This window comes from Larimichthys crocea, chromosome XVIII (assembly GCF_000972845.2).
Source record: "Larimichthys crocea isolate SSNF chromosome XVIII, L_crocea_2.0, whole genome shotgun sequence".
Classification (NCBI taxonomy): domain Eukaryota; kingdom Metazoa; phylum Chordata; class Actinopteri; family Sciaenidae; genus Larimichthys; species Larimichthys crocea.
This window is the reverse complement of record NC_040028.1, coordinates 19,684,630-19,699,390: the sequence shown is the minus strand read 5'-3', so window position 1 is coordinate 19,699,390 and position 14,761 is coordinate 19,684,630. Positions and strand designations below refer to the sequence as shown.

At 43.5% G+C, this 14,761-nt stretch overlaps 2 protein-coding genes across 3 annotated transcripts; one reads left to right on the top strand and one right to left on the bottom strand.

Annotated features, from left to right (window-relative positions):
* Positions 1-1,546: 1,546 nt before the first annotated feature.
* LOC113748245 (tripartite motif-containing protein 16-like) lies at positions 1,547-3,208 on the top strand (the record flags this gene model as incomplete). Its single annotated transcript, XM_027291344.1, has 1 exon — positions 1,547-3,208. A coding segment is annotated over exon 1 (1,662 nt), but the record flags the coding sequence as incomplete, so codon positions are not given.
* Positions 3,209-3,733: 525 nt separating this feature from the next.
* slain1a (SLAIN motif family, member 1a) lies at positions 3,734-14,140 on the bottom strand. Of its 2 annotated transcripts, XM_019257356.2 has the most exons (9): positions 13,412-14,138; positions 11,615-11,751; positions 9,236-9,352; positions 7,386-7,496; positions 7,129-7,281; positions 6,164-6,493; positions 5,087-5,275; positions 4,649-4,982; positions 3,734-4,568 (listed from the first exon to the last, which is right to left on the bottom strand). In XM_019257356.2, the coding sequence occupies exons 1-9, from the start codon at positions 13,888-13,890 to the stop codon at positions 4,493-4,495; spliced, it is 1,926 nt and encodes a 641-aa protein (XP_019112901.1). In that variant the 5' UTR covers positions 13,891-14,138; the 3' UTR covers positions 3,734-4,492. The 2 variants fall into 2 exon arrangements, with proteins under 2 accessions (XP_019112901.1, XP_019112902.1); XM_019257357.2 differs by lacking the exon at positions 9,236-9,352 and having other exon boundaries at positions 13,412-14,140.
* Positions 14,141-14,761: the final 621 nt, after the last annotated feature.

Here is a 14,761-nt window from a genome sequence, read left to right as displayed (position 1 = left end):
AGACAAAAAGTGGCATGTCTACATAGACTACATTTAAGAGCAGAGTATTTTCACCCAGCTTCAAGTGAATCTACGGTTCAGGTCGTTGATCCTGCGTAGTGCGTCTTGGTTGTGGATGGTCTTGTGGACTGTGATGAGGAAGGGGAAGGCGGAGGGCAGCTCCACCCTACGGCTCAGCTTCTGCTGACCCCAGTGGAGGCATCGCAGCTTCTCAGCCAGGTCCCGTCTGCCTGCTCGCTCCAGTCCATCTTGCAGCAGTTTGGTCTTGTTGGACTTGTCCCATGACTTCTCATACCTGTGAAACATTTGAGATGGGAACAGGAGAATGTCAGCTGAAGATAACCCCAAGATAAAGTCCACACGATAACTAAACATCACAACACATACTGTACCAGTTTTCCAACATGGTCCTCGCCTGGACGCTCTTCTCTGTAGATCTGATGTGGAAGCGTCTGATCTCAGTTCTGTTGAAGCCAAGCTCATACGCCAAAACTGTCCACTCAAAGCCGAGCTGACTGGAAATCTCCTGCAGTGTCTTCAGGTTAATTACAGCGTCCTAAAAAATATATATAAATATCGATTAAATATCTTTGTTGATTTGAAATATATGAAGAAGAAGAAGAACAGATTACAAACACACCTCTTGAGCTTTGTTGGGCATTATCTCAAATTCCAAAAGATCAGCACGTCACAGTCTGAGTCTTCATAAACCTGACTTAACAAACACAGATATTAATTAAACATACATTTACCTTCAAAACTCCAAACAGCAGGCAGAGATTGTGTTCACTTACCCGGTGGTACAATGTGCCAGAAATGAGCATGGTTACTCTGGAGATTCATCATCAACACACTAACCTGTTAAACATTAGTCACTTTAGCTCCAGTGTCCCCCTGTGGAGTTGTTGTCCTCACTTGGTCTCAGGTAAACGAATCTACTCAATAAATAATTGGACTTCACCTTTAGGCTACGATACTTTGGATCGTCATTTTGCCACCATTGATAGTAACTAAGGTTCAGTTCCATTCAGGTCAAACAGAGACAGGGTGCTGTTTATATTACATATAATATAAAGAGTGGACAGCCTATGTGTGACCTCCCATGGTGGATTTACTGCTTTCACCTCCTGATTAATCTAAATAGTGGCAAAGATGTAGGTGTGATACAGGTGTCATTCATCACTGAGCTGAATGACGCCTGTTAGCTCACCTTTTACAGACAGTCGAGGATTTCATCACTGAAGATGAAGAAGATGAAATGATTGCCTTTATTAGTGGTTGTTGGGCTGATGATTGTCACTGACTGGAGGAATGACTCAGCTCTTGATAAGCCCTCCCTCTTCTTCCTGCTCTCAAACACAGCCAGCTCCTCTCTGCTCAGGTGTTTCCTTGTTCCCTCCCCCTCAGATCTACAGTTTGAAGATGGGTGGAACCAACATGTGCTGACGTGTCAGCTGACAGGCCGCATGTTGTTGAGATCAGAGCTCAAACTAGTTTCATTTCTGAGGAAGTCAAACTCAGACAGTCGTCGACGCGGAGAGGAGAAATGGCGCAGCAAGGAAATAAACTGGACCGGGAAACCTTCTCTTGTCCGATCTGTCTGGATCTACTGAAGGATCCGGTGACTACTTCCTGTGGACACAGCTACTGCATGAACTGTATTCAAAACTTCTGGGATGGAGAGGATGAGAAGAGAATCCACAGCTGCCCTCAGTGTAGGCAGACCTTCACACCGAGGCCTGTCCTGAAGAAAAACACCATGTTAGCAGCTTTAGTGGAGGAACTGAAGAAGACTGGACTCCAAGCTGCTCCTGCTGATCACTGCTATGCTGGACCTGAAGATGTGGCCTGTGATGTCTGCACTGGGAGAAAACTGAAAGCTCTGAAGTCCTGTCTGGTCTGTCTGGCCTCTTACTGTGAGAAACACCTCCAGCCTCATCATGATGTAGCTCCATTAAAGAAACACAAGCTGGTGGAGCCCTCCAAGAAGCTCCAGGAGAACATCTGCTCTCGTCATGATGAGGTGATGAAGATGTTCTGCCGTACTGATCAGCAGTGTATCTGTTATCTCTGCTCTGTGGATGAACATAAAGGCCACGACACAGTCTCAGCTGCAGCAGAAAGGACTGAGAGGCAGAGAGAGCTCGAGGTGAGTCGACTAAACATCCAGCAGAGAATCCAGGACAGAGAGAAAGATGTGAAGGAGCTCCAACAGGAGGTGGAGGCTATCAATGGCTCTGCTGATAAAGCAGTGGAGGACAGTGAGAAGATCTTCACTGAGCTGATCCGTCTCATGGAGAAAAGAAGGTCTGATGTGAAGCAGCAGGTCAGATCCCAGCAGGAAACTGAAGTGAGTCGAGTCAAAGATCTTCAGGAGAAGCTGGAGCAGGAGATCACTGAGCTGAAGAGGAAAGACGCTGAGCTGGAGAAGCTCTCACACACAGAGGACCACAACCAGTTTCTACACAACTACCCCTCACTGTCACGACTCAGCCAATCTACAGACTCATCCAGCATCAATATCCGTCCTCTGAGGGACTTTGAGGATGTGACAGCTGCTGTGTCAGAGCTCAGAGATAAACTACAGGACGTTCTGAGGGACCAACGGACAAACATCTCACTGACAGACACTGAAGTCCATGTTTCACTGTCAGGACCAGAACCAGAGCCCAAGACCAGAGCTGAGTTCTTAAAATATTCACGTGAACTCACACTGGATCCAAACACAGCATACACACAGCTGTTATTATCTGAGGGGAACAGAAAAGTGACAAGAATGAGACAACATCAGTCTTATTCTAGTCACCCAGACAGATTCACTGTATATCCTCAGGTCCTGAGTAGAGAGAGACTGACTGGACGTTGTTACTGGGAGGTGGAGAGGAGAGGAGGAGTTGATGTAGCAGTCACATACAAGAATATCAGCAGAGCAGGGATCTCACATGAATGTTTATTTGGATTCAATGACAAATCTTGGAGGTTAGATTGTGACACAAACAGTTATAACTTTTATTACAACAAAGTCCAAACTCCCGTCTCAGGTCCTCGGTCCTCCAGAGTTGGAGTGTACCTGGATCACAGTGCAGGTATTCTGTCCTTCTACAGCGTCTCTGAAACCATGACTCTCCTCCACAGAGTCCAGACCACGTTCACTCAGCCTCTCTATGCTGGACTTCATATTTATTCTGGATCCTCTGCTGAGTTGTGTGAAGTCAAATAGACAGAAGTCATTGAAGGGTTAAATTCTGTGTTTCATGTCTTCAGCTTGTTTTGTTTCCATCATTGTTGCTGACAGCTGATTGTTGTGGCATTTCTTCACCTGTCAATCAAACACTGTGGGCGGTACTTTGCCCTCTTCTCATTGGTGGTTGTGTAAATGTTTGAGTTTCTTTAGGTGGCGCTCCTTCCTGTGTCTGTTTAGCCATGGAGGCTATCACTGCTCATGATGACTTTAGTTTGTATGATCAGAATCAATAAGGAGATGATTCATTCTTTTCTTTGGACATGGACATTTGGACATGGGGACTTATGGAGACTGACTCACTTCTGGAGCCAGCCTCAAGTGGACGTTAGAGGAACTGCAGTTTAGTTTCATGTCCTTCATTTCAACAGCTGTCTCTTTAACAGCAGCATGACTTCATGACTTTCTTCTACATACTTCTTATTTATGAGTAATCTCTTTAAACCACCAAATAAAGTATATTCAAGGGAAAAAACAAACACTTTTTTTTTTAAAGGCTTTTATTCACTTTAAAAACTCACCTCCTCTTTAAATTCTTCTCATCCATAAAAAGCATCAGGGCTCTGTGTGCAATATCATCGGATCGATTATGTTTATCAAAGAACATTAAAAATATCAGCTCTTATGTAAACAATAATGGAAAAGATAAACCGTGTGCACACTTACTTTAACGTGACGTCGTACTTTACTTAAGAAAAACAAAGCATATCATTTATTTTAATGTGTTAATCATAATTCTGATTAAAAGTGCTGCGAGGTCCAGCCAATAAATATAACTGACATGAATTACACTACTTTTTTTTTTTTTTGTAACAAACTTCATATCTGACATCACACAGTCTGACAAAAATGAATAAATCACAAATCATGAAATCATTACAAAGCAAAAAAAGCGTTTTTTGTATTCTGTTGAATGAAAGCCTTAAACTATCCACAATGAAATAAAAAAAAAAACACATTTAACAACTGATTATCAGAATATTGCCAGGTTGCTTCATAGTGTGTCAGTGTGTGTGTGTGTGTGTGTTTCAGCAGGTAGTAAGTTAAAGATCCAGCCTGCTGGACCCGTACTGTTATCGGTCACTACGTCGTCCTTCAGTGGAGAGTAGTGCCTTTTAGAAATGTTAACAGTCACTCTCTCTTGGGTCGCAGCCCAAGACTGGGCCCTCCTGACATCAACATTTTAAATCAGTTGGGTCCCATGCAGTGTTACCCTGTGCACCTCCTCTCGTACGTCAGTTCGTCTGGGCTTCAGTAGCAGCCGTCTTTCCAGCTGCCGTCCCTCAAGGTGCTCAGGGCGGCTAGGCTCTTTGGAGGAGTCAGCAAACTGCAGACGGAAACAAACAAGTCACCCACACTGCCTCCCCATATGTGTCAGACAGATTACCTGTTTATATCTGCCCTCACCTGCGTGTAGGTTGGGTGATTTTGCTTGCACGTGGAAGACCACTCGTTCCCACAAAGGAGGCCGGGCGAGGAAGGGAGCTGCGAGGTATGGCCAACTGGTTGGCGCCGGTCTTTAAAGGTTGCGGTACCAAACTGATGCTCGGTTTTAGGGGCTGAGACAGCGCGGTGCTGCTGGGGATGGAGTGTAGACTGATAGAGCTGGACAGGGAGGTGGAATTGGGGCCCTGCTGCACCGTGGGGCTTACGTAAGCTGTTGCTTTTAGCGGGTGCCGGGTCGTGGTGGGGAAGTTGCCCACGCTTTGGACTCGCTGACTGAGCTGCCCCGGGGAAGGAACTGAAACACAGCAGGAGAACAGTTAGAGGAAATAAGTTTAACATCAGCGACACGACGGCAATCACTGCATTTGGTAGTGCCATGCTTTAAGGAAGGGGTCTTACTGGAGGACTGGAGTCGTGCGAGCCCATTGGATGAGTCAAAACTCTGGCTGCTCCGGAGGGAGGATATCATTGGCAAGGAGGAGGGACCGTGGGAGGGTGGGTTGACGGGGGAAGCCAGGCATGGAATACTGGGAACGCTTGGCATGCTGGGAGCTCGGATCAGATTGGGCATGCTTCTCCGTAGCTTGTCTATGCGACCATATCAACAAAGCAGATCGGGTAATAAGTAATAGTTATAATTAAAAAAGGAAGTCACAGGCCAAGAAATAATCCTGCACACAGAACCAGAACTTGTCATTTTCTCAACTGGGTTTCCGTACGAATTAAACAAACAAGTCATAACGAGTTAATTAGTGAGTTTCCGAGGTGATTTAGTTACTTTTGGACAGAGCCAGGCTGACTGTGTCCCTCACATTCAGACAGGACAGGTGTGTTTGTGTTGAACGTAACCGCCTCTCTCTCAGACCATTGGACACAAACCAAATTAAACTTCTTTGTGTCTTTTTTTTTCTCAGTCAGACTCAGATTTAGAAGCTGGTTCATGAAATAAACAAAGACTGAACACAAGAGGTATCAGAGTTTAGATGTCAGGCTGACTGTGGAGGTTTGACCGGTCTGAACGTCTGATTGGCGGTCACAGCGTGACCTCGAGCTGTGTGTTTTTCTAAAAGTTGGATCCGGCTCGATTCTCCACTGCAGGGCACAGCGTTTTTTTTGGAGGGGGGCGGCACCGTGCAGCCAAAATGGACCACCAGCACTCAAATGAATGGAAGAAACGACATTTTTGCCACAGAGCTGGGTCCTTTTGAATGCAGCCTTATATTTACTGTACAGACATCAGAGTGGTATCAACCTTCTCGTCTCTCTGCAAGCAAACTGCGTATTTTCCTACTATTCCTACACATTCTTAATTAAACATGCAAAGCAGCTGTTTCATGCGATAGAACAAAGTACAGTGACACGCTGTAACTCTTTAGATTCTTCTTGGCACGCACAGAACAGGTCTGGTCAGAAGTCCGGGCACTCATGTTGTTATTTAGGACGATATTCAGCGATCTCGCAACTTAAACATCTCACCTGTGCTATTCCTGTATGCTGTGTGTGTTTCTGTGGTCAGGCTGGAGGGTCCAGAGTACTGGGAGAGTCCACTGAGTGAAAACTGAGGGGTGGCTGAGGTCCGTCTGCAGTCTCTGATACTGGAGAAGGTGTGAGAGTGGGGCAGGCCGCCCCGCTGCATAGACCCTGTGCGGAACAGTCGAGGCTGGGGAGGAGGGAGCTGGTCGTACCCCTCGTCCTCCTCGTCCTCCTCCTCCAGATCCATCTCGCTGCGCCTGAGGGAGTGTAAGGAGAAGCTGGAGCTGCGACGGCTGGCTGTGGCTGAGGTAGAGGCGTAGTCCTGTCGGAGACCTAAAGGGTGACAGATCAATGCTCTCATCTGTGGAAAACACCAACCTGGACCTCATATAGTATGAGATACATTTCTATCTGGAGGCGCCGCTCATACATTATTCAGTGACGAGCTCCTGACCAGACTGATTTTCTCAAAGCTCCTGCATAATTCAACAACACAACATCAGGATATTACTGCATACTGAACTCTTCAAAGGTCAAACATTTATCTTAGTTTTAGCTGGATATCAGCAATGTAGTAATTTATTTCTGTCTCTTCATGAGGTCAAAAATCAGTGTTTTTTAATTTGACTTGATGCCATTCATTTCTATCAAGGCACAGCTGATGAGGACGTGTTAGTGCAGCAATAAGTACTACTCGCATAGAATCAAGGTCCAGTTGTAGAAGCGGATAGTGATTTTACTTATCCACCTACTCCAAATCAACAAAATAGCAGCTAGGAGTCAGCAAGTTAAACCTCCAACCGTATGGGAGCTGATAATTGTACCAAACTGGATTGTGAAACATAGAAAATATAGAGGGTGGATGAATATTTGTTATTTGCAGAGGTGACTGATTTACTTCACGTCCTTTTTTTGTTTTGTTTTTTCTATCCCATTGTGCCTAAAAGACATGCAGACAGTCTACTCACTCTCCTCCTGAAGTCGTGCCATGACCTCCACGTCTGTCATGTCCTGCAGTTTGTAGCTCATAACAGAGATGGTGTCATCCTCCAGCTCCGACACACCCACCTCGCTGTCCAGGGAAGACTGGGGGCTGATCGCTGCATGGCGCCGACCCACGTCTAAAAAAGAAAAAAGAAAAAAAGAGAGAAGACAGCCTGTAAATAATAATTACAGATGGACGGTGACTCACGCCAGATGAAACTGCAGAAATAAATGGTCTTACTGTGGAGAGTGGAGTTCGATAGGAAGGTGGGCGCTCTGTCACTGAAGCTGCAGCTGGGCCTGAGCGGGAGAGTCGGCTGGACAAAGGACTGACCTGATGACGGCAACGGGGCTTGGAAGGAGAAACACAACGACACATAGTGAAGAAGAAGAAGGAGGAGATTAGATCAGTGATGATCAGCCTTACATGCAAATCAAAACTCAACCTGCACTTTGTAAAGTATGGATTATCAGGCAGAAGGTTTTGTTGTTTTATTAGAGTTTGAGCTCCATCTGTTCGACCTCATAATCCCTTCCCTGGAATTTGGTGTAATCTGATTGTAAACTGGAAATAACAGGTTGTTAGGAATCTGGGTTATGTTTACACAGGCAGTATTTTGGAAGCAGCAGACGCTTTTGGCTCTGTGTTCTTATTACTTTGGGTTTGAAATGGAGCGATGACTGTGAGGTTTTAATTTGAACAATTGGAATCATGATGACTCGGCTTCATTTGCACATTTGTGTGAGCTTGAGAGGAAAATAAAAAAAAGCATCAACTGTGGCTGCACTGGGCAGTTTTTAAGGAGATATTCTGGTTAAATAGAAAATGATCAAGACCGATGGCCCTTTCAGACACAACCTGATTCAAGTAGCGCTTTGCTCAGTGCAGCAAAAAAATGTGGTGCAGCACAAGCCGCTGGAATTAATGAGTGTCGGAGCGCAGTCGTGCCGTTGTTTCTAAAAGGGCCATAAAAGTCTAAGTTTGCTCTAATAATGTACGGAAGCCCAAAGCGGTCAAACATTTTATTTGTTTTCTCGAGATCTCGAGTTATTTATGTCATTACGTCAAAATAACAAGTGTTAACAGGATATTTTTCTTGAGATTTCAAGATAACGAAACATTTTCTGAGTTAATGCGATCATTAATTTGGTATCTTGAGAAAACTAAAGAATAATCCAGTATATTAATGATGTTTCCTGCAGAGATTTTACTAGTCTGTCCTTTTGTTTTCTACAGCTCTCTATGTATTTATTTATTTTGAAATGACCCCGAGATAACGGGATTATTTTCACGAGATCTTGAGGTAATGAAACTTTATTTTTCAGAGATTCATAATTTATTAATTTGTGATCTCAAGAGAACAAGTAGTTTAGTATATTAAATCATTGCAGGATGTTTCCTGCAACTGTTTTGCCGAGATCTCAAATGAATCATGTTGTTATCTCGGGAAAACAATGTTTCGTTATCTTGAGATATCGAGATAATTATTCCAGGATAACGAGATTTCTCATTTCGACATAACGACATCAATTATCATGCAAACATTTAGCAGGTAATGTTTTACCATCCTCATCATTTTAGTTGTTGTACTAAACACACATGTTCATGTACATGTTGAGATATTTTGCAGAATAAGTAAATATGAGGATCACATAAATCATCAGGATTCATCCTCTTGGGATCGGGTATATCTGTGTAAACTGTGTAAATATAATTATTTTTTAGATATTTGAGTCTCTCTCCAGTCTACCTGGACCTTGAAGCACCATGAAATAATAATAAATGACTAAAATGATCCATCGGTTGTAATGAAATCTGCACTGACACTAATCAATTGATTGACTCAGTGAATTGTTAAACAAATCCCTGCATCAGCAGACGGTTTTTTGGTCTTGCAAAGGTCAGACCGGCCGACTTAAGATATGTGATCTACGATAACAATCAATACACTTAAGCCCAGCCGCCCTGATCGAGCTACAAACCAGATTAGTTTGTGCCACTGATCTAAATAATCCTCAGCAGAGGTTAGCGACTCTTTCGTGGTTAGCAGGAGGTTACATGCATGTGTGAGTATGTTATGTTCGTGTTACCTGGGGACTCGGTTAGTGCAGCAGTTTTAGTGTAAGGCAGGACGGGGCAGCTGAGGGTGGAGAGCCCCTCTATGCAGCTGTACGGACGGACGGAGGAGACTCCTCGCCTCCGCTTGGCTGGACACAAGATCGTAGCAAAGGACATGTTAGTTATGACTGCTTTTCCATGTAACACACACACACACACACATATATATGTACATCAATTATATTTGAACACGCTCTGCCCAAATGTTAATCTGCTCTTACAGTCAGATGAAGGTTTAGCTTACAGCTGTAGCTTACTGCAGATTTGTCAGGATAAGCACGGATTGTGCATGTCGGCCGCATCCCATTCCCAAAATCAGAATTAGATCCAGTGTGGTCTACTTTGGGATGAGGTGGTTACATTATTTTTTTTTTACATACATTTACATCCCGCTGCATTAAATTCACGGTATAACACTGTCACAGTGCATATTTTATTAATTAAAGTGGTACACTTGTCTGTTAATTGCTTGTTAACAATCTGCAAACCTTAATAAGCGACAATTTATAAACTGCTAATGTAAGATACCCTTTTACAGAGCGATGCTATTCTTTTTCACTAATTAATGCTGACTCACAGTCAGTAAATTTGGCTCAAATGACTTGACTGACATTAGTTAATGTGTGTTCGGTGTGTAAACACAGAGCTCGCCCCTCGCTGATTGGTAGTCAAGAGAGAGGCGCACACCTGACAGAGTGGAGCATTTGGCATTCCTGACACAATTAGGCTGAACCCCGCTGCTGGATAAAAACTCGCATTCACAGCAAGTTACACAAACAACGGCTAGTGGAGCTCAGGGACAAGGATGTATTCATGACCCAGAGGAGGAGAGCCAACCTTCACTGAATACAGCTTCAGAGAAAGAAGAGGACCTTGAACAGCACACACACACACACACACACACACACACACACTAATGAACGTCCAAACAAACACGGATCACAGTTTGGACACAGCAGATCCGTAATATAAGAATAACTGATCACTGTTAAAATCAAAGCACACACACACACACAGTGTAAGAGTCTCTTGCAGAGGCTGTTTGAGCAGCAAGTGCTCTGCAAGTCAACCCAGTTAATGTAAGCACGGTCTCCATGGCAACCATATCCCTCTGCCTATGAGTGTGTAGAAACTGTAAAAGTACACCGAATCTAAAACTGGGTCCAGCAGAAAATATCATCCAAGTAGCACACGAGTATCCTGGTTTCTGTTTGTGCTATCCAGGTTATCTGTGTGATTCCTGTAAATAATCAACAGTTTAGTTGTAAATGTCATATACGGGGCTGCCATGAGTCATAAACAACAAAAAAATATGATGATAAATGATAGTACTGACAATAATCTACATGCTGAAGTGAAGAACTTTAAGGAAAATCCCACAAAAACCCGAGGAGCGTCACCTTCAGCTCCCGAGGTGACTCAGACGGTGCAGAAATGAAAGAGAAACGACATTTTCTGGATGTGGGTGAGTCAAAGACTGCAACACCAAAAGCTGCAGTTCCTCTAACGTCCACTTGAGGCTGGCTCCAGAAGTGAGTCAGTCTCCATCAGTCCCCATGTCCAAATGTCCAACTTCACAGCAGAAATAAACATGTTTACAGCCTGGTACAAAAAACAGTTTTGGTCTCTGTAGCTAATTTCCCCGTTCATGACAACTGTACTGAGGGTGAATTTATATACAACTCACCTGTTCACATTATATTAAGGCTTAAAGTTATGCAGGATTCTTCTTATCTAACTCTCAACAAGTGAGTGGATAAGCATATTTCCTAAAAAATCTGTTTAATATTTCAAAAGCATTTCTTATTTTCCTTTATAAAGTCGAAGATGGAAAACACAAATATAAACAGAACCACTTGTTGGCGGCGTAGTGTAACGGTGATACTTTAACCACAGCTTTATAATCCTCTCTACGCTGTTTTCCACTTAATACAGCGTAATGGCATCCAACCGCACAGCGCGAGTTCCTCCAAATGGAATTGTTTTTCTTGTTACATAAGCGGAGTAGTAAATCCTTTAAACTGATCTTAATTGTTCTCCGGGAGATACTGATAGGTGTAAATGGGAGCCCATCCAACTACCACAGGAATAATCACTCTGTGGGACGTTTGGCTGCGCTACTTTAAAACCCATAAATTTAAAGAGAGTGAGTTAAAAACGGTCGGATGGTGAGAAACGATTGAGCTGGGCACTGTGAGAAAGAAAAACGCTCCCACGGCTCAGAGATCGCTGCAGAAATCCTGCATGTGGAGACATTTTGTGCGCCTAGGAGCTTATGATCACATGTCGGCAGTCAGAGAGACACATGTCCAGACGAAGGACAGTTAATCTGAGTTGTGTGTAAACTCTACCTTGGTCCAGTCTGTGACAGAGGGTCATCTTGGCCAGCTCCACCTCCGGCCCCGGGTGGTCCAGTACCTGCCTGCACCACTGGAGAGGGCTGAGGATACTCTCGCCATGCAGCTTGGCTTTGGGACTCACATACAGCCTGGAACACACACACACACACACACAACTCGTAGTTTAGTTTAGACACTTCTACTGTCACTTTACAGAGAAAACTGAAGTGATACACAACTGTATATCGACTAGTTTTACAGTGGCAATATAATAAAAGGAGTGATTTCCATAAAATCCAAATTCCAGTACACCCTACAAGACTGTAAAATATGCCCTGAAATATAACAGTCATATTGTAAAACCTTTATTTATATGGCATTTTCGGGAATCTATACAGAATAAAGTAGTATTTTGTATATTAAAGACTGTTAATAATACAGTAAAAAATATTTTACGGTCTTTTACTGTCGTGCTTTGGCAGTATTTCACTGTAAAATCTACAGACATATGGAATAAAATGTCAATATTAATCGTTGTAATCAACAGTACGACTCCAGTCCTGTCACCGTAATATTAGAAAAGGTTATTATGTTTTTTTTTACCATAAAAACAACAGGTTTTTTAAATTATTATTTTTATTTTTTACAGTGTACAGGTTTCAGTAATTGTCAATTTACTATGAACTAAACATAAACTATGAAACCAACAGTGTAAAAATAAAAAATTCAAGTGGCGACAGCTTCGTTCAGTGCAGCGTTGTATGGGATGTGATGTGTGTACGTGACTGCTACAGAGAGAGAAACACCAAGCTGTGGGTGGGCAGATATTTATAACGCTGAAACAGTCCATTATTATATTAGATCATAAAGAAAAGATTCCTCTGAAGCTATTTGAATGATTGATTATCAATTCTTACATGAAAAATGACAAATAAATCTGGTTTCAGCTTGTAAAATTTGAGGATTTGCTGCTGCTGTGACTGCTGGCAGGATTTAAAGATGAATTTGGGGAAACTCTGGGAAATTATAACTAGACATCAAACATTTTATACACCAAAAGATGAACCGGTTTAACAAAACAATCAAAATACAGTGGATAATCTTAGTTTGTTGCAGCCCTGTGCAGAAGTAGATCCCCATTTTATCATCTGCTTTGTATCTGATCACTGAAAAATGAGCAAAACAAGATATCGGATTGGAGATCAATAAATCTGTAGGCGTGGGAGTGAACGTGCTACACCCGGATTCCTAAAATATGAACGAAACTGGGTTGTGGAAAAGTGATGTGTCACCTCAAGTAGAGGAACCAAGAAGACATTTTATTCTGCAACTAGGCCATGGTGTTACACCGACTTAGGGGTCAATTAGTGATGTTGAACCGACACGGTGCGTGGATGCTTCATTTGAGCTGTGTGCTACATTTTCCACATCATCACATCAGATACATAAAGCTGGAAACGGTTCAGTAGTCAGTCAGGATGTCAGTGTGTGAGCTATACCTAAGTCAGCAGCAGCAGCAGCAGCTTCAAAGTAGTCCAGCCTGGGGCTGTACACTAACACACAAAGCCGAGCTGTTTCATCACAGGCTGAAGGGGGTCATTGTTTCTAATTTCATCCCCACTGCTGCTGTCTTACTCTGAATAAGACACCTATGCTGCATGCACAGTGCATTTGTGGGATGCAAGAGGCCAGTGTCTGCAAGTCTATCCCAATACTGTGATCAATAACAGGGCAGCATCACATATAATGTCACAAAGCTGTGGCCTATGGAGCATCTATTATTGCCATTGTGATAAACAGAGTAGTTACCAGCTATCAGGCTCTCCGACAGGGAGCACCATGTTCAGGTCCAAGATATCAACCTCATCCAGGACAGTTCCAGAGGCTCCAGCGGTGCTGCTGTCCCCCACAGCGGCGTCAGGAGACACCGAGCTCGGCTGAAAATAGGCGAACGAATCCTCCTCCTCCTCCTCCGCTGGACCTCCGAGTCCCGGTGCGCACGGATGCGTCTGCGCCGGGCTCGAAATGCCATATTTAGCGGAGAAATTGTCACTCGGACACGGCGTCGTAGCGCCTCCGTGCAGACACGGCAGTAACGAGGTCTGGCTGAGATGAGGGCCGATGGAGCAATTGTTTACAGCGTTCGCTCTGCTCCGCAATTGTTCGTTTTGCTTCTCCAGTTTTCGGACCAATTCCTGCAGCTTTAACACCTCCAGCTCCGCGTTGCTGATTTTATTGTTGCCATTGACGTCTGCCATCATCTGGGGGTTTAACACCTCTGCTTCCATTTGGTAAAAAACACATTGAGAGGGGGCAACAACAACAAAAAAACACAGAAGCACGGCCTGCCTGCCTGCAGAGAGGGTCCTATTCAATCCAGAGAGGGTGTCCAGATTCCCCCCCTGTTTGAGGCTACTACACCCGCACACACACACACACACACTCTCTCTCTCTCTCACACACACACACGCTCACTCACAGTTACACACACTGATGCTGCTGCTGCTGCTGGGATGATTATACAGGCTGCATCTCATTGGTCAGCAGCTTGGATTTCAACTCCCATCACACCACTGCTGAGGAGGTATTTATCATGGGCGCCTTACTTGCACACATGCACAGCCCGTGGAGAGGCATTTGCATCCTCTTTGACTCTTTTATGGATCTCCCTTTTTATAGTTTTGGACATGCATCAAAGCCCCAGACTTTATTTTAAAGGTCTAGTGTGTTTACTGTTTTTAGAATATGGCAGAATATAATCTGCATGTTTTCATGTGTGTATAATCACCTGAAAATAACAATTTTAATGTTTTTCTCACCTTGGAATGAGACTTTTATATCTACACTGCACCATGATGGAGTACCATCTTTCTACAGTAGCCCAGAAAGGACAAAATAAACACTAGAAATGTCCTTTAAGGTTTTCCCCTAAACTAATTGTCTTCATGCTGTCAGGGAAACATTTCTGAGGGAGGAAATAAATCATAATTCATTTATATATGTCAAAAGATAACTTTGATATCTTAAAAACACTAAACAGGCAGAATATCCTAAAGGAGATTAAACAAGTTTCTTCAAGATATGACCAGGAATTTTAGGTCAAATGGCCTCCAGAGCATTAAAGTTGTGAATGCAGTAGGGTTGATCATTTTCCGTTAT